This window comes from Carassius auratus, unplaced genomic scaffold, assembly GCF_003368295.1.
Source record: "Carassius auratus strain Wakin unplaced genomic scaffold, ASM336829v1 scaf_tig00215316, whole genome shotgun sequence".
NCBI classification, from domain to species: Eukaryota; Metazoa; Chordata; class Actinopteri; order Cypriniformes; family Cyprinidae; genus Carassius; species Carassius auratus.
In genome coordinates this window covers 2689043-2712555 of record NW_020528035.1, presented here as the reverse complement: position 1 = coordinate 2712555, position 23513 = coordinate 2689043, and the positions used below count along the sequence as shown (strand labels likewise).

Below are 23513 nucleotides of genomic sequence, written 5' to 3'. Positions count from 1 at the left end.
AGTGCTTCAACACCTCTGAAAGAGCTTATTTCCTTTCAAAAAAAGAGTATGGGCCGATTTGTGTCTTTTTAAAGATGTAATTTCGCCTGTGTGTTTCTGGGTGCGGTCGATACATCTCTCCTCGTGACGGCCACGATCGCTGTGTCACGTGTCTGGGCTTCCAGCATGCTGAGACTGCGTTCATGGATGGCTCATGTTCTCATTGCAGGGACATGTCCATTTCAGCGTTGAGATCGAGACTTGATTACCTTAAAAGGGAAAGAGTCCCCTCTGCCACACCTTGTTCTATTTCCTCTTCTCGTAACAGGGCTACTTGGGCTGGTGGCCAGGGTGATCTGAGGGTTACCATGTGGGCTTCCCCAATGAGCCAGCCTCCTTGGGCCACACCCCCTCACATATGCCGCAGCCGGTTGAGTTTCCAGATGAGTTTGCTGGACCCTCTCAGTCTCCTGACATCTCATTCTGGGCTCGCTAAGAGCACGGTATGTCGATCGGCGCATCGCAAGGCAGGCTTGAGGATTAGGCTGCGTTGCCTCCCTTGGGAGTTCCAGCATTGTCTGAGTCCGATCCCGAGCTACTCCCACTCGGCCACAGCAGCAGCCTTCTCCCCGGCCGCATGTGTCTTTCCCTTGGCAAGGACCTTGCAAGCTCTGTCATTGAAACTTTCACTGTACGGGCTGGATACCTCAGAGTTCATGTGTATCACCACCTTTTGGTTGATACCTGCCTTTGTAAGTCCTCCTACGAGCAGGCAGCCTGCCAGCATACGTCCAGCTGGAATATGATACCCAGTGTATTCTGTGTCAGCTATAGGCCCTCACTCGTGCTGGCCTCACAACAGGGTGCTTTCACTCTCACGGGTCACTGGAAGACAGCCATGTTGCATTTTGTAATGGACCCCATTCATAATGTCAAACGTGTCCGTCTGAAAGGGAACATTTTGGTTGCATATATATATAGACGTTATGTCCCCTTGCCACATCGCTGTTCCGCTGAACGGCCGGGTCACTGGGTCGGAGCCTCAGCGAAGACTTGAATGCGAGTTGCTCGCGCTGCTCCTTATATACCCGCTCTGCGGGGTGGAGCTTGTGATGCAAATTCCGCAGACCAAGGTACTTTGTGTACCATTGGCTCGTTTTGTACCACTCAAAGGTGATTGGGCCCTTGGCGAGATTCCCATTCGTAAACAATGAAAACAATGAACACTGAACATAGCCCAAACCCCACATTACAACTGCATAACAACGGAGTAAAGTGTACTTTAGTTACATACAGTACATGAATGGCTTTATTGTTGGTGCTATAATAACCTGACACATTTTTTTTTTATTGTGAACTGATTATTTAGCAGAAGCTATTACTCCATCACCTATGTGACACCAACAGTTCTGTATTCAACTAATGGGTTTCCAGTGATGGATGTGCAACAAAGTTACCACAATTTCAGGAAACAGTCCTGTCTAATTTTTCCAATGATACATTGTATTATGGTGGTTAAGCAGTGAGGAAACACAGTAGAACAACCTAGAGACCACACATACAACCATTCTGGAAAAGCATTCAGATCACCATAGGAGCCTTATAGTGGCAGCCTCAAAACAAGATACTCTGCTTCATAATAGCTAGTTTTGCACTCACAAATCAAAGCCTGATTTTATTTGTCTAGCAGTAGTCTGACTCTGAATTAACTGAGTTTGTTTGTTGAACTAACTCTTATGTGTCTTTGCAGTAGAGCACTGTTCTCTACTCGGCTTGCTTGGCTTGATTACACCTGCTCTCATGACAGTGATCTTCAACCCAGCTGAATTCATTTGTAAACACTTTAATGGTGGGTTAAAGCCATTTTATTGGCCCTCTTTTCCTTACTTAACTGGATGCCATTTTAGCTGAAAACAAAAGAGATGTGCTGAATGATAAACAAGGATATTTATGTGCAAACTCACGAAGCAAAAAAAAAAAAAAAAAAAAAAATAGCACTACTTAATCTAAAAGAAACAAAGTAAATAACATCTGGACAGTGTTAGTGCTCTTTCTGTTGTTTAGGTGTTAAACAGTCATTATTACTGAAAAAAAAAAAAACATTGTGAATAAAATAATATCTGCAATAATAATACATTACACTCTGATGTGATTCATACAGTTTGATAACTTGATGTGTCTTCTCTTTTATTAAGATTGATATTGAAATAATGCTTTCCCAAACAAGTTTAGTTTTGACATTTAATTAGACAGAGAATTAACAGCCAATGGCCAAAAAGTTTTTAGTAAGATTCGGATTTCCTCAAAAAGATGTTGTCAAGGGTTTCCATGCATCTGAAGTCGATCCTACAATCCATGTTGAATGGACAAAAGAAGAGACACCAAAATATTAACAGAGCACAGTGAACCGAAAGTAAACATGTCATAATATCCAACTATATAAAAAAAAATGCTAAATATTAATTCATTAATTTATTAATTCCCCTTCTTGTTGCAAAATCAAAGGTCATCATAGGTCAAATTAAAGCTAAACTGAAGTACAGGTCCTTCTCAAAAATAGCATATTGTGATAAAAGTTAATTATTTTCAATAATTTAATAATAAAAATTAAACTTTCATATGTTTTAGATTCATTGCACACCAACTGAAATATTTCAGGTCTTTTATTGTTTTAATACTGATGATTTTGGCATACAGCTCATGAAAACCCAAAATTCCTATCTCAAAAAATTAGCATATTTCATCCGACCAATAAAAGAAAAGTGTTTTTAATACAAAACAAGTAAACCTTCAAATAATTATGTTCAGTTATGCACTCAATACTTGGTCGGGAATTCTTTTGCAGAAATGACTGCTTCAATGCGGCGTGGCATGGAGGCAATCAGCCTGTGGCACTGCTGAGGTGTTATGGAGGCCCAGGATGCTTCGATAGCGGCCTTAAGCTCATCCAGAGTGTTGGGTCTTGCGTCTCTCAACTTTCTCTTCACAATATCCCACAGATTCTCTATGGGGTTCAGGTCAGGAGAGTTGGCAGGCCAATTGAGCACAGTAATACCATGGTCAGTAAACCATTTACCAGTGGTTTTGGCACTGTGAGCAGGTGCCAGGTTGTGCTGAAAAACTAAATTTTCATCTCCATAAAGCTTTTCAGCAGATGGAAGCATGAAGTGCTCCAAAATCTCCTGATAGCTAGCTGCATTGACCCTGCCCTTGTGTGGACAGTGGACCAACACCAGCAGCTGACATGGCACCCCAGACCATCACTGACTGTGGGTACTTGACACTGGACTTCAGGCATTTTGGCATTTTATTCTCCCCAGTCTTCCTCCAGACTCTGGCACCTTGATTTCTGAATGACATGCAAAATTTGCTTTCATCCGAAAAAAAGTACTTTGCACCACTGAGCAACAGTCCAGTGCTGCTTCTCTGTAGCCCATTTCCTGCACACGCCTGTGCACGGTGGCTCTGGATGTTTCTACTCCAGACTCAGTCCACTGCTTCCGCATGTCCCCCAAGGTCTGGAATCGGTCCTTCTCCACAATCTTCCTCAGGGTCCGGTCACCTCTTCTCGTTGTGCAGAGTTTTTTGCCACACTTTTCCCTTCCCACAGACTTCCCACTGAGGTGCCTTGATACAGCACTCTGGGAACAGCCTATTCGTTCAGAAATTTCTTTCTGTGTCTTACGCTCTCGCTTGAGGGTGTCAATGATGGCCTTCTGGACAGCAGTCAGGTCGGCAGTCTTACCCATGATTGCGTTTTTTAGTAATGAACCAGGCTGGGAGTTTTTAAAAGCCTCAGGAATCTTTTGCAGGTGGTTAGAGTTAATTAGTTGATAAAGATTATTAGGTTAATAGCTCGTTTAGAGAACCTTTTCATGATATGCAAATTTTTTGAGATAGGAATTTTGGGTTTTCATGAGCTGTATGCCAAAATCATCAGTATTAAAACAATAAAAGACCTGAAATATTTCAGTTGGTGTGCAATGAATATAAAATATATGAAAGTTTAATTTTTATCATTACATTATGGAAAATAATGACCTTTTATCACAATCTGCAAATTTTTTGAAAAGGACCTGTACATTGGAGAAAAGCTCTTCAGTAAAAAAAAAAAAAAAAAGAAAAAAAAAAAGAAAAGAAAAAAAAAGACTGGAAGATTGAAGTGGAGATGCTATTCTCAGAGCATGTGCAAGATTGTAGATATTTTTATCCCAGTGTAAATTTCACTTAATTGCAGTTATAAATGTGGCAAAAAGGCATAACATGTCAGTCAATTGTACTAGAGCATCTTAATACTTTCTAACATACTGAAAGCAGAAACAGCTCGTTCATGACTTGTTTTTTTTTAGTAGATTTTTATCTTGCTTCCATTACATGTTTTAATATGGATCTCATTTATCAGATGCAATCAAAGTCTGTGCCACAGTCAACGTGTGTGTAATATATGCATATGTCTATTAAAGTTAAATATGCATTGTCAAAGTGGGATGATTGACTTCCTAGCAGTCAAAATATGAATGTTGGCTTCAATAATCTAATGTAAAAAGGAAACATAAAAGGATGGGATAAGTGAGGCAGTGACATAACAAAAGGACAATTTGTTTTATAAATGACAACCATATAAACTGTCATGGCTATGTATAATGGTTCAAGGTTTTGTGCTCCTCTCAACTATAAAAGTTAATTTGTTATTTTATGGCAGTATAGTTCAACACAATGAAGCAATTCTCTGGACATGTACCTTATGGAGCTGAGAGAGAACAGGCAGGAGCTCTTCATTTTATTTTATCTTTTTCATCACAAAAATGTGTAAAAAATGGGTATGAAATACTTTCTCGGACAGGAGCTCCCAAACAAATGAGAAAAACATTAAAACATTACAAAATAAATAAATAAACTAAGATTTGGGAAAAGCTCCTGGTTGTCTAAGATATAGATGCTGTACCCTATAATTTCTAAATATATACTGCTACTCAAAAATTTGGCATAAGTATGAAATTATTATTATTATTATTATTATTATTATTATTATTATTATTATTATTATTATTATTATTATTATTATTATTATTTTATTTTTTAACCGTGGTGCATTAAATTGATCAAAAGTGAAAGTTAAGACGTTTATAATGACATAAAAGATTTATGTTTCAAATAAATGCTGTTCTTTTAAACTATATATTCATCAAAGAAACATGCAATAGAATGGAATCACGGTTTCCATAAACAAACAAAAAAATAATACAAAACATCAATTAAATAAAAGTAAAAAACAAATCATCATCACAACTGTTTTAAGTACTGATAATAATCAGAAATATTTCTTATTATAATATTATTATTATTATTATTATTATTATTATTATTATTATTATTATTATTATTATTATTTTGGTTCTACAAGGTTTGACCTTAAATTATTTGGATTCCAAATCTTCAATACTTATCTTGCTGAATCTTTCCACTGATTTTGGCAAGGTTAACCACCAGATCCTTCTGTCAACCCTATTGGCAAAGGGCATCTCAGGAACCGCACTCCAGTGGTTTGAGGCTTACCTCTCAGATACCTGTAGGTCCTTCAAGGTATCTTGGAGAGGGGAGGTGTCCAAGTCACAACTAACTACTGGGGTTCCTCAGGGCCCAGTTCTTGGAACACTTCTCTTCTCTGTTTGCATAGCATCACTAGGTTCTGTCATTCAGAAACTTGACATGTCATGTTACTGCTATGCTGATGACACTCAGCTCTACCTCTCATTGTGTCCTGATGATCCGACGGTAGCTACTCACATCTCAGCTTGTCTAACAGACATTTCTTGCTGGATAAAGGACCATCACCTTCAACTCAAACTTGCCAAGACAGAACTGCTTGTGGTTCCATCAAATCCATCGTTTCATCACAATTTCAGCATCCAGTTAGGCACATCAACCATAACTCCTTCAAAAACAGCCAGAAACCTTGTCATTATGATTGATGATCAGCTAACTTTCTCAGACCACATTGCTAAAACTGCCTGGTCCTGCAGATTTGCTTTATTCAACATCAAGAAAATCAGGCCCTTTTTTTCACAACTCCTTGTTCAAGCTCTACTTCTATCCAGGCTGGACTATTGCAATACTCTCTTGGCAGGTTTTCAGCCAGTTCTATCAAACCTATCAGACTTATGTGCCTTCTAGAAGCTTGCGTTCTGAAAGTGAACATTGCTTTATTGTGCCATCCCAAAGAGCCACAAAATCACTTTCATTGACTTTTAAATTAAATGTTCCCTCCTGGTAGAACGACCTGCCCAACTCAATCTGAGCAACTGAGTCCTTAGCCATCTTTAAGAATTAGCTAAAAACACATCTATTTAAACCGTTTTATTTATTTATTTATTTTTGTTTTTTTTGACCCTCTAACTCTAGCACTCTATATTCTTATTGTATTATTAAAAAGGAAAAACCCTCTTGTCCCTTTTAGTATTGCACTTTATTAATTTACTAACTGCTTGTTTTTAGTTTTTTTTATAAGATAAATAAATACATAAATAAAAATACTAATGCTATCTTTTCTAATCTTTTTTTGTATCTATTTGTTTTCTCTTTATTTTTTATACAATTAACAATTACAGTTTCTGTAAAATGACAAAATGCAAATTATACAGGTATTACATAAAATGACTTGACTCAACAATAATGTTGAATTTTTGAATTCCATAAAACGTAGATAACATAAAATAACACGAAAGTAAAAAAAAAAAAAAAAAAAAAAAAAAAGTGTAAAAAATAGATGTGTATCTACATCTAAATTTACAGACATTGAGACAAATGTTACTAAATAGCACCAGATTAGGATTATTTGAATCGTAGAACATTCTAATAGAAAACTGTTCTGGAGAATTTTAATAATATGTCGTAATATTGCATTTTTGATCAAATAAATGCAGCCTTTCTGAGCAGAGACTTCTTTATAAAACATAAAACCATAGATAGATAGATAGATAGATAGATAGATAGATAGATAGATAGATAGATAGATAGATAGATAGATAGATAGACAGACAGTGTGCCTTTCTGAATTCAGCATGCTGGTTTTTCTACACCTCTCATTAGCCGCAGTGCTGATACTGTGCTCATTTGCATCTCAACAATAACACACCTCAAAATGAAGCTGGATTCTGTTAGTTGATTTCTGACAGCTGGAGGCTTTGCTTCTCTGCTGTGGCTTTCTTATTGCTGATATTTTACTTTACTTTGAATATTTTGCATAATCAAATTAGTCGCCATCTGTGCTGCTGGCTCCCGACTGAAGTGCTTGGGAAAGAAAGTAGCTATGTTTGACTGATCAACCGTTGCAAATAACCTATGTGTAAACATATACTTTTATTTTTCTGTGTTCCCCTGGAAACACATTTGATAAATGAATCCCTCCTCCATGAACACAAAGCAGTTGAACTGACATTGAGGATATTGAGAGGATTCTGTGGATTGTTGATCAAATTATTGCACATAACTTGAAAAAAATAAAATCTGCTTGGATTCAGCTCCATTACAGGACATTGATTCTCCATTCACGCTTTGTAATTAATATTATGAACCCGGTAATGGACTGTGTTGGTCTTTATGACAAATGGCTTTGGCCAGGTCTCTCTTTGTGATTACTGGCTTCTCCAGGAACCACTTTTTGCAAAAAAATTAAAAAAAAAAACAAGAAAAAAAAGGGTCTGAATTATTGGGTGAGTGCAATCATTCAGAATCAAGACAGCTAATACAATGAAAAAGCCCTGATGTATGGTGTCCTGGTGCCTGTAAAATATTATAAAAGCTTTCAGAATATATATATATATATATATATATATATATATATATATTATGTGTGTGTGTGTGTGTGTGTGTGTGTGTGTGTGTGATAAAGACATTTATATTGTTATCATTCTGTATTCTCCTGTTCTTTATCATCAGCGTATTGTATTTTAACCTTGTGGCAGACAGTATTGTTAAGAGAGAAAAAAAAAAAAAAAAAAAAAAAAAAAAACAAACAACAACAACAAGCAAACCTCTCAGACAAAATAAATTGTGTACTGTTGAGAATACAATAGGACAAATCTAGCAAAAATATGAACTGGGAAATCTTGTAAATCTCTAAGGATATCTGCTGTTTTTTAAATTAGTTTTTCACAAACAATAGTTTATATACAAAAAAAAGAGGCCTTTTGTGTGTGACCTGCATACAACATACACTAAAATATACATCAAAAGTCTAAGGTCATCACAGTTTCCACAAAATATTCAACAGCACAACAGTTTTCAGCATTTATAATTATCAGAAATGTTTCTTGAGCAGGAAATCAGCACTAGAATGATTTCTCGAGGATCATATGACACTGAAGACAGGAGTAATAATGATGAAAATTCAACTTTGATCTTAAGAATAAATTATATTTTAAAATATATTGACCAAGCATCAAATTATATGTATAATATATATATATATATATATATATATATATATATATATATATATATATATATATATATATATATATATATATATATATATATATATATATATTAGAGGTGGGCATAGATTATTTTTTTTAATCTAGATTAATCTCACTGTGATCTTGAAATTAATCTAGATTAAAATGGCTAATTCGAATTCTGCCGAAGGCATTCAGAATATGTGTGTTACCCAAATAAAATTGATAAACAGTAAGTCTTTGAGAAGGGGTTTATCAAGCTAGGTGGTGCATTAGAAAAGAAGCTTGTCTCCTGTTTCCAAAATGCATCACAAAGTGCTTGAAAAAGCTGTAAACTAATTCCACATTGCACAAGGTGCAAACAACATTACTCCTGTTTCACACCAATGTTTAAGTTTTTTTTTTTTTTTTTCAAGTTTGTAGGTGTCAAGGTACAGAAACCAAATAATAGCACTGGATAGTCTTCAATGAAAAAATGAAATATACAATCAAACCTACATTTATTCAGACACCTTCAACATTTCTCACATTATTACAGTTTTGCTATGTATATCAAAAATTATATCTGGTTTCTGAATAATTTTTGGTTTGACTGTTAAAACTACAAAGTAATTCAGTGAAGAGCAGTGAGTGATTTACATTTTAATTTTCTTGGATTAACATTACAGCAGCCAGCAGCTAAATTAGGCGCGGTCACTTTAAGAGACGATGAACGCATCCAATATAATACACATCACATTTTTTTTTCCTCAACTGTTTACTTCCACTTAATAAATAACTGACAGTTTTTTTCTAGCATTATTTCCAAGGTGGATATTTTGACATATGATGTATGTATTTGTCGGCACAAGAGCAAAAACGAAGCAAATTCGATGTTCAAGTGTTTTTAGACGCCTTTCTCTACGTGAGCCCTGAACACCAGAACACCGTGGTGTTGAATTGGGCTCTTCCACATCTTTTTGTTTGTTCAAACTGCGATTTGCATTTGTTCGTTCGGTGCAGGAGGAACTTCGAGGTGAACTTCGCAGAAGAGAGCTCGGTTCAGTGTCGCTGTCCGTGATACGCGTCTCTCTCTCTCTCTCTCTCTCTCTCGTGCGCACCTAACGGCACGCGCTACTCTGTTCAGCTTTTCCGTGTCTTGTGTTTGGATGCTTTAATGTTTAAATCGACAAGCGGTACGGCTTAACAACACGTGAGAAAGATGAGCTTTCGTGGCGATGCGCAGCAGTGGCCTGTCAACTGTCCTGAGCATCTTTTAAGGCTGGCCTCAGCAAGTCAGTTATATAAAATATCAAGGTGAATGTCATCATAGCTTGCTTTGTATAGACCCAGCTCCCAACCCAACTTTCAGAATAGATTAACGGCGATATTTTTTTTATCGCCCAATAAGAGTCTCGCGTTAACGCAGCACGTTAACGGCGATAACGGCCCACCACTAATATATATATATATATATATATATATATATATATATATATATATATATATATATATATATATATATATATATATATATATATATATAATTTCATAGCTGAAGAGTTTAAAATGCTGGTGCAACCCACTATAAGACATAAAGTGTACACAAAATACTCAGCATTCATTGTCTGACCTTAGGAACAAGGCATAACTTAATATGGAATAGCCTTGGATGTTTTTTGGTGACTCAAATGAATAAGTAACCAAAAGTAGTGGCATGGCTTCCTCTAGACTTTAAAAGAGAATCATTCATGATGTTCAGCACCATGGACAGTGGCAAGTACACACACACACACACACACACACACCTCATTTAGATTCAACATCTACACAAGGTCTGAGTGCATAGATGTGCTACTGAGAACCACAGATACATATGTTAATGCTTATTTGAACTAAAAAAAATATATATATCTAGTGAAGAAATGCAAATTTAATGACAAAAAAAAAAAAAAAAAAACCTCAAAATAAAACATCCAAGCCCATTACGACAATGGAAGTTTAGGGAGAAGAGTGCTTAACTGACACGGAAATAATGCAATAAATCTTAGTGGCCCTTAATTGAATGTAAAACACACCAATTCTCTGTTGAGTAGGAAATGTTTGGTTCATATATGTGCTGAAAAAGCATTGCTCATGCCTCAGATTCATATTACACCATTATCATTAGGACAGCAACACCCTCCAGCTGCAGAGTATAAATAACTGTGTAAGCAATAAATAAGCATGCTGTTCTGGGGCCTGAGCTGTACCAGTCCAGAGGAAGAAAGGAAGGACATTTATTTGTGAAAATCAAGACAACAAGCATGGCAGACCTATGGCTAAGATGGAGAGGGGAGAGGCTGTACTCATTACACGCACTAAACCTGTTTAAACCGTATCTGTCTAGACCAACGCTTGCTGCCGTGTTGTTTGTCAAATTCAATTTGGAGAAATCAGAGGACTCCTTGGCACAGAGGTCAAGGCAATTTCGACGACAATGCATCTCATATATCCACTGGGGAGTGTGTGAAAAAGCCCTATTACCTGTTAAAAGTGTATCGTTCTCTTTACATACATGCTAAAACACCAATACTGGTCCGCTCTCCCTGTCTGCCACATGGCATTGACTTTTCTGAGTCGTCAGCAATTTCTGCCGGCACACAGACACTGCATGCAGTCAATGAAATGTATGAGTCCTCCATCTCTTGAGTATCACGTTGCATCAAGATATCACAGTGCACAGCTGTTGTGCAGAGCAAGCGTAGTAGATTAGCACTGTCAAGAATTAACTATTCCAAAATTATTCTTTACAGCACTCAATTTTCAACAAATCTGAATAGAAGCAGTTGCAAAGCATGCACACACACACACACACACACACACACACCCACACACACACACACACACACACACACACACAGAGGTACACACGCGTTCACAGCTGGAGAATGGATGGGGTCTTTTCAGGAGGTGGTTTCATAGGGCACACATGTGTTTTTTTGCTCAGTCGCTGTGTGAACTGACCTGCAGGGGCTCCAGGTGTCACATGCAGCTCAGCTCACTGCTGTTTCATGTGGCAAAGTGAAGTTTAATTGAATGAGTTTAGCTGATATGAGTCTGTCATTTGATGCAATTTAAAGTATACAGTCATTTTAAATAGTGAAACACACACTGAAAACTATGATACCTTGAACCAATAAATAAAAATAAAATGAAATAAAAAATATAATAACACTAAATAAAAAAACTAGCTAACTAAGTAACTAACTAACTAAATAACTAACTAACCAAAAAAAAAAAAAAAAAAAAAAAAATTTGTACATATATAAAAGGAAAAGTTTTTTTTTTTCTTTCTTTTTTTTTTTTTTTTTTTTACTGTTTGAAAAAGGGGGAATAAAAGGGAAAAAATAGATAAAAAAAGAAAAGAAAAAGAAAAACAACTTAGACCATAAAAATGTGCTTTAAATAGGCCTAAGTTTATACAGACATCATTTGTCTGAATGTGTACAGTACAAGCTACTGTATACTGTATAAAGTATTTAAGTGCATCAAGATTCCCGGGCTTTCCAGCAACATTTCCCTCTGAACAATATGTTAAAATGATTATAACACATATTACATTATATATATATATATATATATATATATATATATATATATATATATATATATATATATATATATATAACATTATATATATATATATATATATATATATATATATATATATATATATATAGTAGTAGTAATAACTACAGTTATTAGTATACTAATACAGATTTAGGCTTATCTAAGCTGTTCTTATGTGTAAAACATATAATATATCTAAAAGCTTCTTAAACATAATAATAATAATAATAATACAAGCTTAATTGTAATGTTTTTCATATTATGTACATGCAGGATATTAGGGTATTGTTTGTTTATGATCTAACAATATGTTTGGTTTAATGTGTATATGTTAACTTTTTTCTTGTATTGTTTATTTATTTATTTATTTTATTTTATTTTTTGTATTTTACACACTGTTTAATTGTGTATAATGCTATTGTTTCAGTTATTGTGTCTATGACAATGTGTATGACTAGGTCTTTTAGTGCTGCCGCCTGCCGATCGCGCTCAGCACCACAGCCGCCGCTATAAACCACCTGCGCTTTACACGAGACGCTCAATCCACGCGCAGCAGCACCGCGAGCGGAATGACACCGAGCGACGCGCGACTCTTGCTCCTGCTGCTGCTGGGGCTCCGTGTGAGCGGAACCCGGGCCGGTGGAAAGCTGGACGAGGACATGGACAAGAGAAGCGACGCGGAGAGTCCGTGTGAGGTGAAGACCGTGACCGTGTCCACTCTGCCCGTGCTCCGTGAAAATGAGTTCAGCTTCACTGGCGCGGGATCCGGGAGTCTCGCCGGAGGGGAGTCCAGACTCATGCTGTTCGTCAGGACTGACCTGCCGGGTCGCATCGCGGTTCTGGATGATCTGGACAACACGGCTCTGCCCTACTTCACCTTAGGTGAGATTTGACCGTCCGTCCGTCAGTCACATGTAGAGCTGAGCTGAGAGATGACAGATGATCTCCGCGCGTTTGCCTGATTCTTACGCATCTGAGAATGAGAGACACGGGTTCGTTGAGAGAGCAACCTTTATTCCAGAGCACACGATCAGAATGACCATTCTTACTGTATTCAAAAGCGATAAAGGTGCTTCAGTTGATGTTCACTCTCATGTTCTGCTTGAGCTCTGAGAGATCTCTCAAAACTGTGTTGAAGTATCAGGTTGACTTCATAGGTGCATTGAAACTGAAACTGAAAAAAAAAAAAAAAAGTATTACTCTTGTTTGACATCTCAGAGAGATCAAGTATAAAATATGCATGCTTTAGATGAGGGGATTATCTTCAGTATAATGAATTTTTGGCTGAAAATCTGGAGAAGCATGTCTCTGATTACAAGTATTTTATTTTGGAATACAACAGCAACACCTTTAACATCTTGGTCAAGTTAAAGAAACATATTACAAGACATGTATTATTATTAAAAGTTATTGTTAGCGTTATTATTTGCACATACAGAATATTGCATGGAACGGTATCTCGGTTGCAAACAGTACAAGCAGTCTAGTTGGTTACATGGTTCTTTAAGCATGTATAAAGTTGTTATTGGTTCTTCACGTTATGGTCTTGTTTGGGGTTCTTTTAGGGGAAGATTCATGGCTTTATGGAGAAATACGCAGTAGAAAAAAAAAAAATGTGTTGCATCAATTATAGGCTCTTTGGCTAAATATGACAACTTTTCCTTGTTGTGCGTCTTAGAGAAACAGCAATGTTTTAGTAAATGTAATTTGCAGATTTGTTGGTCATCAGGATGACAATTATCTCTCGTTGAATGACTGTTTTGTAATTCTTTTCAAGGTTTCTGTTAATCCATTTAATATTTAATGGTAATCTGGTGTGCTTAACATGGATGTACCATAACATATCAAACAAGAAATCATTAAACATGCCAGTACAGTCAGTGGGCAGGACTGAATTAATAACAGCAATGGCAACTGCTCTATATTGACCACCGCATTGCCCTTTCACCCATATATAGAATTTCAGTTATGCTCAAACACAATATTGATGTTGACTGCTAGTGGAAGAGGAAAACTGGGAACTATCACTATACATAGAAATGATATAATCAAGTCTGCTTTTTCTGTGTTGTGCAGACTTTATTTGTATGCAATACACGTTACTATTTAAATATACCCTGAAGCCATTTGTATATCTGCTGTGTGTAAACATTAATCTATATACGTTCAGCAGAGCATTTGAGTCCTCTCAATTAATGGATGTAGACACGGGGCCTGTGTTTAGTCCTAAAGATTCGGGACTTCATTGCAGAAATCTTCCTGGAACAGAGAGAGAGAGAGAGAGCAAGAGAGAGCGAGAGATTTGTCTGTGATTTTGTTGCTGAAACAAATGGGTGATATTTTGTGAGTTTGTTCATTGGCTAATTTAGGCATGTCATGTCAGCTGACTCCTGAAGGTTTTTTTTTTTTTTTTTTTCTCTTCATATTCTGTACTGTGATTCATTCACAGCAGTGACAGTTACATTTTTAATTAAGGCAATGTTTCCCCCCTTAAATTGATTTCAAGGGGCATTTTTACCTTTTTAAATATTTTTTTTAACCTTATTAGATGTACAGTATGCATTATCAAAGATGTCAGATTCTTATATTTAATCAATAAATTCAGCTAGAATAATAAGGCATTATAACACTGTTCCAAATGCACTTTTGCACTGCAGAAGTTTTACACTTCAATTACAATTACAAAAATAATATTATGCGATTTATGTTTAAATATATGTTAAATGGTAAAATATGAAATAATGAAATAATATTTTACATATGAAACTAAATATGTCTTAATGAGGGAATAATTGAATGATTCATTCAACTAGTTCATGCCAATGGCTGATTCATTCAGGCACGATGCAAGCGATTGCCTTTTTGAATTAATCATTGAATCATTCAGTCACTTGGATTCATTTAGTATGGAACCAGCACTGTGTGTGGCTCGGAGATGTACACTGATTATGTGGCTTTGTTTAGAGCTATTTCTGGAAGCAAAAAAAAAAAAAAAAAAGAAAAAAAAAAGATGATATTGGAGATAGTATCTATAAAATATGACTCACAATATGAACTTCATGCTTATTGAGATGTGCAATTGCTATGTGTACTGTGTTAGACTAACCGAGACTTGTCATTGCACTTGCATATTATTGCTCTTTTGTTGATTTTGATTGCTTTCTATTGCGCTCATTTTTAAATCGGTTTGGATAAAAGCATCTGCTAAATGACTAATTGTAAGTATTGTAAATGCATTGAATTTGTAATCATTCTGACATGCGTGAATAGCAAGCTTGCTCATGTGATATTACTATATTGCATAAAAATACAAGACAAAAACTCAAACAGGGCATTTGTTTGCCACCATACATAAAATATGTTGTGGATTTTGTATTTTCAAAGTGTACTTTGAAATTCAGTAATGTCATCTTCTTCATCACACACACCTAGCGTAAATCAGCTTGAATGTAATAACAGATTGCATATTTTTATTTATTTTTATTATTTTTGTTGTTGTTCTGTCTGTTTAATAGATCCGCTGACATTTTCCAGAACATCTCTGTCAGCCCTTTCAAAACAGTTTCAGGACTTTTTAGAAAAAGGTTTTCATTGGTGGTTAGTTTTACTCGGGCTTCCTTTTGGTCCAGTGACCCATGCTGAGCTGAATCCATACTGCAGCGGCAGGACTTTCAGCTGGGAGCGAGCCAACAGTTTTGGGGCTCTGGTGATGAAATACCTATGAAAGCTCTCTTAAAATAGAGGTTTAGATTCATATGTCAAGTGCTCTTTGATAGAAGCGAATCCAAATCCCTGTAATAAAGATGTACAACCGGACCTCATCAGCAGTTCTTGCTAAAAAATAAGTGTATGGTTGGAAATATTGATCATTGGCAAAGTGACAGTGCTTCTTTTGTATTATAAATTCATGTTTGTCTTTCATCAAGATTTATGTGCAACAGATGGTATTGATAGTGAAAAGGATGTGTCAGCAAAAGGAAACTTAGTCTTGAAGGCCTGCTGCGTATTTGATATATATATATATATATATATATATATATATATATATATATATATATATATATATATATATATATTGTTCAGCACAAACCTCATGGTAATGATTCAAATTGCATTTAGTTCAAATGTATGTTTTAGCACTGCTTCAGTTTATTTAGAGAGAAAAATCAACAAACTTTTGGTAGCAGAAATGCTTCTGTGTTCTACGCCTCAGTATGCTTTTTCAAGCTGCTTCCGATGAAATACAAAGAGCGAGGAGAGTGAGAGAGACCATTTCGCTGACCGTCGCTCAAGCGCTCACCTCCAGTCTCAGATGTGATTTATTACCTGAAGCGCTCGGGAATGTTCAGAAAGACAGGGAGAAGATTAAAAAACTACAAGATGAAAGTTTTTTTATCTGTACTGCTTTTTTGTGTCTGGTCTTTTCGATCTAAGCAAGGAATTTCTCAGAGCGGACGTGGAAATAAAGTGTGAAAACACAAATGATGAGTCTGTTCTTAGTGTGTGTGTGCTGCACATACAGCTCAAAAAATATTATATTACAATATTTTTCAGCCTTTGGAAAATGTTATTTATATCTAGACATGTACGTGTCTGGGATGACTTGAAAAGAGTGCTTGAAAAACATATTCTATTTAAAAACAAGGCAACAAGTAAATTAATTTAAGAATCTGGCAACAATCTAATTGATATTTTTAAATGAACTTGAGGAAGAATGATTTTTAATCACTTCATTTATATGCACCAATATAACGACACAAAAATAAGAATAAGTATTTACCTCATTTTTAAAACAAAATAATTGTAATACAAATGAATCAATTAATCTGAGTTTTTAATTGAAAACTGACAGACAAACAATTACAAGATCCTTGTAAGTATAACTTTGCTATTGTTGCTGAATTTTTGGGATAGTCTCATTGCTATCAAATTCATGAATCAGAAGGCATGTAGAGATGGGGTCACCGGGGTAGCATTTATTTGATCAAAATATAGACAAGCTGTAATACTATAAAATGTTATTGCAATTACTATATAGCTGCTTTTTATGCGATTATATTGTAAAGTGTAATTTATTGCTGTGATCAAAGCTGAATTTTCAGAATCATTACTCCAGCCTTCAGTGTCACATAATCCTTCAGAAATCATTCTAATATGCTGATTTGCTGCTTAAGAAACATGTCTTCTTATAATCAGTGCTGAAAATAGTCATGCTGTCCGATATTTTTTTTTTTTTTTTTTTGTAGAAACCATGATACATTTTATTTTTTTCAGGATTATTTGATAAATAGACAGAATTGATTTGAAATATATACCTTTTGTAACATTATAAATGTCTTTACTGTAACTTTGATACATCTAACCTTGCTTAATGAAATGTTTTGTAGTTTACAAATGTTAATGACCTCAAAGTTTTGAATGGTGGCACAGCCATCATGTGCAGCTATTGCTCTAGATTTTTATGTGCGTCATTGAATGATTTTGGCAAACTGTTATCAAACAAGAAATGTCCTTCATGCTTTGCAGAGTCTAACAAAGCAGAATATTTGAGTCCCAGCAAACAAATTGTGAGAGTTGATGATTTATGCAGGAGTTTCATATACTGTAACAGTCTCTGTGCTGTCACAGATGAACTGCAGCTATCAGACAAAAACCAAAAAATGCCACAATTACAATTTGCACGCATTTCATTGATTTATTTAACCTTTTCAAAATGTCACACTAATTGAAGGAGGTTTGTGAATAATTAGTTTCCCCTCCTCAATGCAAGGGCAATTAGAATAACCTGGAATACACAGTATGATTATTAATTGCAGTATTTTAAAAATTAATCCAGTAAAGACTCCTAAGCTGCACTGTGGAACTTTCAGTTAAATTATAAGTACAGTATACATACACAGTATTATTATTCTATGTAATAATTTTAAAATAACATGATTTGTATTTTAGAATTTTTTTACATTTTTAAAGTGCATCAGGAACACATAATATAACTGCCCACACACCCACAACCACACATATTTCTCTTGGAATTTGCAAAAAAACAAAAAACAAAAAAACAAAAACACTAATAATTTGAAAGAAAAGGCAAGTAACAAAATCAAATTAAACTTCACATTTTTAAATAGAAAAGACTGAAATGATCACAAACAACATTACTGCTCAATAATTCATGCAAGTGCTTTAGCAAGTATATAGTTTTGACATTTCAGCTGCCACACCCTTATTATCTTTCCCAATAGACTTCCATTGTAAGTGCATTACTGTAAATTCAATATTTGCATGTAAAATTCTTTTAGTGTCCTGGCTTGTGTTTGACCATGGTGGCTGGACACATCTTAAATTTAGAAGTCAACAGGATTCAGTATTTTCCAGTTCATGTGCAATGCAGTGTAGACAAACTAATAGAAGTGAATTAGTGTATAATGCATTTCACAGTGCTGCTTGTCTCTGCAGAAACTCCAGCTCGATTTCTCTCTTACAGCGCATTTACAGCATTATGTGTGCCATTATGTGTTTGTACAATTTTGGCACTACAACTAAAGGAACAAAAACACACACAGTGAACTTTATAAAGTGTTTTTAATAAGGATGCACATTGAATTGTGCATCTGTTTGATTGGATCTCCCACAACAGAGTTGCATTCAATTATTCATGGTAAAATACACCAGATCTATTGCATTTGCATACTCTCTTTTTCACTTTTATAGCAACTTTGAGGAGTGAAACAATCAGTTTGGTTTTGCCATGTGGTGTGTGTGGTGTGATGTTAACAAATCACGGATGCTAGTCTGCCGTTCAAGACTTCAGGTTTATAAATGGATTTAATAAACTTTCTGTGGGCAGCAGCCTTCGGATTTAAAACCAAAATTATTTGACAGGAGATATACTGGCTCTCAAATAAAAGAGCAACTCTGATAGATCTTAAAATGGAAAGTGCTGTGCGGGGCAAATGTTTTATACTAACACAGTGGGAAAACGGAAATTTGATCATTTAAAGGCAATGTACCATTCTGTAAAAAATGTGTTGTTAGTCAAAGCACGTCTTCAGACAGAAGTTAAACGTAATGGAGCACATGACAAACAAACTGCTATTCAAAAGCACATCAGCAGTCCAGAGTCACAAATCAAAGCATTTACTTAAGTTTGGTTATTCAGGATGTTTGTCCATGTGCTTTCAAACCCTATGACATTCTTTTTTTCTATAAAAAATATATAAAAAAAAAAAAAAAAAGAAAGAAATTTGTTCAACAATGTTCATAACCAAGTAGGTCAAAAGTGAATACAGTTGAATTAGGGGTGTAACGATACGCGTATTCGTATTGAACCGTCCGGTACGAGGCTTTCGGTTCGGTAGGCGGTACGCATTATGTACCGAATGGTTTGTTGGACTAATTAATTATATTTGAAAAAAAAAAAAGAGAAATATAATGATATGCGTTCAACAAGGTAGCCCAATAACCCAAATGACGTAACAGGCAACGCCCCTGACACTCCCGAAGAAGAAAAAAAACACCAACTTATATGTTTATGTTAGACTACTCAGTCAGGCGCTCACTCACTCAGTACGCGCTGAAGGCTCGTTGCAAAATGGCCAATGCGTTTAACAGACCAGAAATAGAAGATCCTCCAACAGGTCTGGTGTTTGGGTGCACTTTGGATTCCCTTTAAGCTATAATGGTGATGGCAAGAGAGTGGTGGATAAAAAAAAACAACGGTATGTCGCATCTGCTACATGACAATAGGGTACACCAGCGGGAATACAAAAAAAAAAAAAAAAACACCAGCGGGAATACTTGAAACGTCAACTCATTTACGCCGACATCACTTTATTGTGTCAGTATCTGGGAAAAGACGAAAAAAAGGAGAAACATACACGCAACAAACTATCCCCGCAGCATTTAGACCTACATTTCCAACTGATTCAAACAGGGCAAAAGACATCAACGCGGCGAACGGTATGCTTCATTTACGTTATAGCCGCGGATATGAGACCTTACTATTTACCATTCATTCTGTCATCACCATTATAGCTTACAGGGAATCCAAAGTGCACTCAAATACCAGACCTGTTGGTTATTGGAGGATCTTCTATTTCTGGTCTGTTAAATGCATTAGACATTTTGCAACGAGCCTTCATCGCAAAGTGAGTGAGCGAGCGCCTTAGGGGCCAATCACATATCGTGCCTAAAAACGCGTGGAAAACGCGTGGAAAACGCTAGTCGCGCCGCTTTCTCCTCCTTTCCAAAGCGCTTGTGCAGAAGCGCTCATGAGGCGTCTGTCTTTGCTAAGCAACAATGACGTGCTCTCTCCATGAGACGCGGAAATTTCAGCAAAGGATAAATGGATTTGCAGCTCTAAAAATCGCTTGCAGTAGCTCTGCTACTAAATTTATTTCAAAATTGCAATCCATATACAACTATGATCAGCTGTTCCTTCATCTTGGCTGAGCTTTCAACGTTGTTACGGGAAAGGATGAAGCTGATTGGTTAGTTCTTGTCACATGACCCGCGGTGCGCTTGCGGCATTCTGAAAAGTTGAGATGTTTTTACATTTTGCTGTATCTAAAACGTACCGAACCGAACCGAACCGAACCGTGACATCAGTGTATCGCATCGAACCGAACCGTGAATTTTGTGAATTGTTACACCCCTAAATTGAATCTTTTTATCACAAAAAGCTGCACCCAAAACATAATTTGTCCTACATTTCAGATGAATGTACTTGAAATACCTATAAATTGGATTACTTTAGATTACATTAAATGCATACTTTCTTTTAGTATATATTTTAATTAACTGGATATTGCTTTTTGCAAAGCTAGCCATATTTTATTAATGTCCATTCTTTTTAGCCTATTTAAATGTATTGAATTTAAACAAATTTATGTGATTCTTAACAATTTGAATAAATGCAGTTTGAAAGTATGGTTATTTTCTTAAAATGGAATGTTTAACAATTAACTAATAATAAACGAATTAATAATTTTTATCACTGAATAAATCTGTTTCTTACCTGTTTAGTTTAATTTGACTGTTTAAATTACCACATTAAATTAAACTGTGAAATCCAGATGGAAATTTTATATGCAGCTTAAATATATAATTCCTATACTTAGGGTTCATCTTACAATTTTTATTTTTTATTTTTTTCTGTCCTTTCAAGGATTTCCCAGACCCTGTCACAACACAATTTGCATGCTCCTTTTTTGAGTCCACAGAAGAAAGAAAGCCATATGGGTTTGTAATGATGAGGGTTGGTATTCAGGGCATCTGTAAAATAGTTAATGTGACATCAGTGGCTCAACTTCAATGTTGTGAAGCTACGAGGATACTTTTTTTGTGTCAAAGAAAACAAAAATAACAGTTTATTCAACAATTATTCTCCTCATCTTCTGTCATTTTAGAGAGAAACACGATGCATGTGCATGCTTTCCCCAGAACATAATCAACGTAATCAGCATTGTTTCACTTAGCATATGTGCGTTTTCTTCTGAATGTAAACAATCTGATTGTGTTGATTACGTTCTACGTACATGCATTGTGGAAATGGCGGAAGATAGTAAATCATGTTATTTTTATTTCTTTGCACACAAAAAGTATTCTTATAGCTTCGTAAATCTGAAGTTAATCCACTGATGTCACATTGCGACGTTCCTGGGAAATTTGCAGTTGCATCGCTGTCTATGCAGAGTCAGAGAGCTATCAGATTACAATAAAGAAGATGAACGGAGATCTTACAGTTTTGGAACAACATGAGGGTTAGAAGTTAGTTACATAATTTTCATTTTGGGGTGAACTATCCTTTTAAGTATACAGAATTAAGTATCTAAAAACATTACAGATACTGTATCAGCATCCCGCCTCTGTTCTTTTTAAATTTACAGTCTTTTCTCTTCATCTTCTTTTTTCCCTTTGAAAATTGAAACCACCAGTTTCTACATTTATCGCAACATCGGCAGAAAAACAAAACACAGCCCCGTTTTTGGTTTCTTTTTCTCTCGCCTGGATAAATCCGATTCTGACAAGTCAGCCTTTTGATAGATTTCTTCTGGGCATTGTTGGCCAGGGAATTTGTATAATGCACATCGGTAATGCATTCTCTGCAGTCCCATCCAGACAGTGCCGGAGTCTTTATCTTTATCTAATTCAAAGCCAGGGAGTTTACGTGCTTTATTCTTCTCCATTGAAGGAGATCACTGCCAATGGTCAACAGCTGCCTGTGGCTCTGTGAAATAAAACATCTCAACATCATCAGTTCATCAACCAGATCTTCCAGATTTTAAAGGACTCATTTAACAACAGATCAAATAAATCTAGATTCTTACATGTAGATGTGACTGTTGAGTGTTGTGTGTCATGATGACTCTCTGATCTTCTAGTCTCTAGATTTGACTCATGTCTGTCCTTCAGTTTAGGTCTGTGGGATTTCTACACATCATTTTTCATCTGCTGGGTGAGAATTGTGAGTCTGTTCACTTAAAAAAAAAGTCATAGCACCACTCCTCAATAAGCCATGTCCTTCATTTTTATATTGGAATTTAACACTGATGGATAAATCTCTAATCATAGTATTTAAAGTTATGCTTCCTTTAAGAAAAGGCCCACTAAAAACTCATATTCATTTCCTCAATTCCAACCGAAATGGCTGGTCCTCGTGGGTTAAATTCACCTGACACTGATGCAGTGTTGTCCTTGTCAATTTACCTGCTGCTCAATAAGACCACGTGCTGTTCTTTACTTATCACTATTCTCTGAAAGTAAAATCAACAAAAACATGAGCATGAGCTTTTAAGATTTTTTTTTTTTTTTTTAAGCAGATTTAAAAATAGTCCTAATAATATTATTTTGATAAACTTGTTTTTTTTTTGTTTTTGTTTTTTTTTTTACAGAGAAACAGGTTTAGAGACCTGTCAACTAGACACACACCTCTGCTCAACATATATTTTATAAAGAAGCATATATGAAATGTATATGATTTTGTACTGCACTGGACAAGAGTAAAACATAATTCAACATATAATTCTAATAAAATAGGTCAATCTGTGACATTGTGCAGATCCTCTAGTATTCACACAACTTCTTCTGATGCACATTTACAGGTAAAAGTTCAAAAAGTACTTCTTCACCATAGGTTGTGTTTCTGGTCTCCTACATTTGCATATTTAAAACTAAATGAAAAGCACCTTGTTGTTCCTTAGAAAACCTCAACTTTCCAACACCTTCACTTTCTCTGTTGCTCCTTGGTGGAATGAACTGCCAACCTCTACTGAAGCAACTGCTGAAACCATTGCAACTTTAAAGAAGCAGCTGAAGACACCTTTCCAGTCTGCATTTAACCACTCTCTAAACCAGTTTTTTACGTGTGGCTGGAAGTCCAGTCACCCAAAAACATTTTTCACTTTTTTACTAGGGCAGAATTAACCCCTAGTAAAAAGTTATATATTTAAAATGCAGATTATTTCATAGTTCAAATCAATTAACATA

At 35.6% G+C, this 23513-nt stretch overlaps 1 protein-coding gene across 1 annotated transcript in view; it reads left to right on the top strand.

Annotated features, from left to right (window-relative positions):
• Positions 1 to 12545: 12545 nt before the first annotated feature.
• Positions 12546 to 23513, top strand: part of LOC113094240 (astrotactin-2-like) — a 500635-nt gene continuing 489667 nt past the window's right edge. The window contains exon 1 of the mRNA XM_026259926.1: positions 12546 to 12908. Within this exon, the coding sequence (XP_026115711.1) occupies positions 12596 to 12908 (313 nt within the window). The 5' untranslated portion in view covers positions 12546 to 12595. The remainder of the gene's footprint in view (positions 12909 to 23513) is intronic.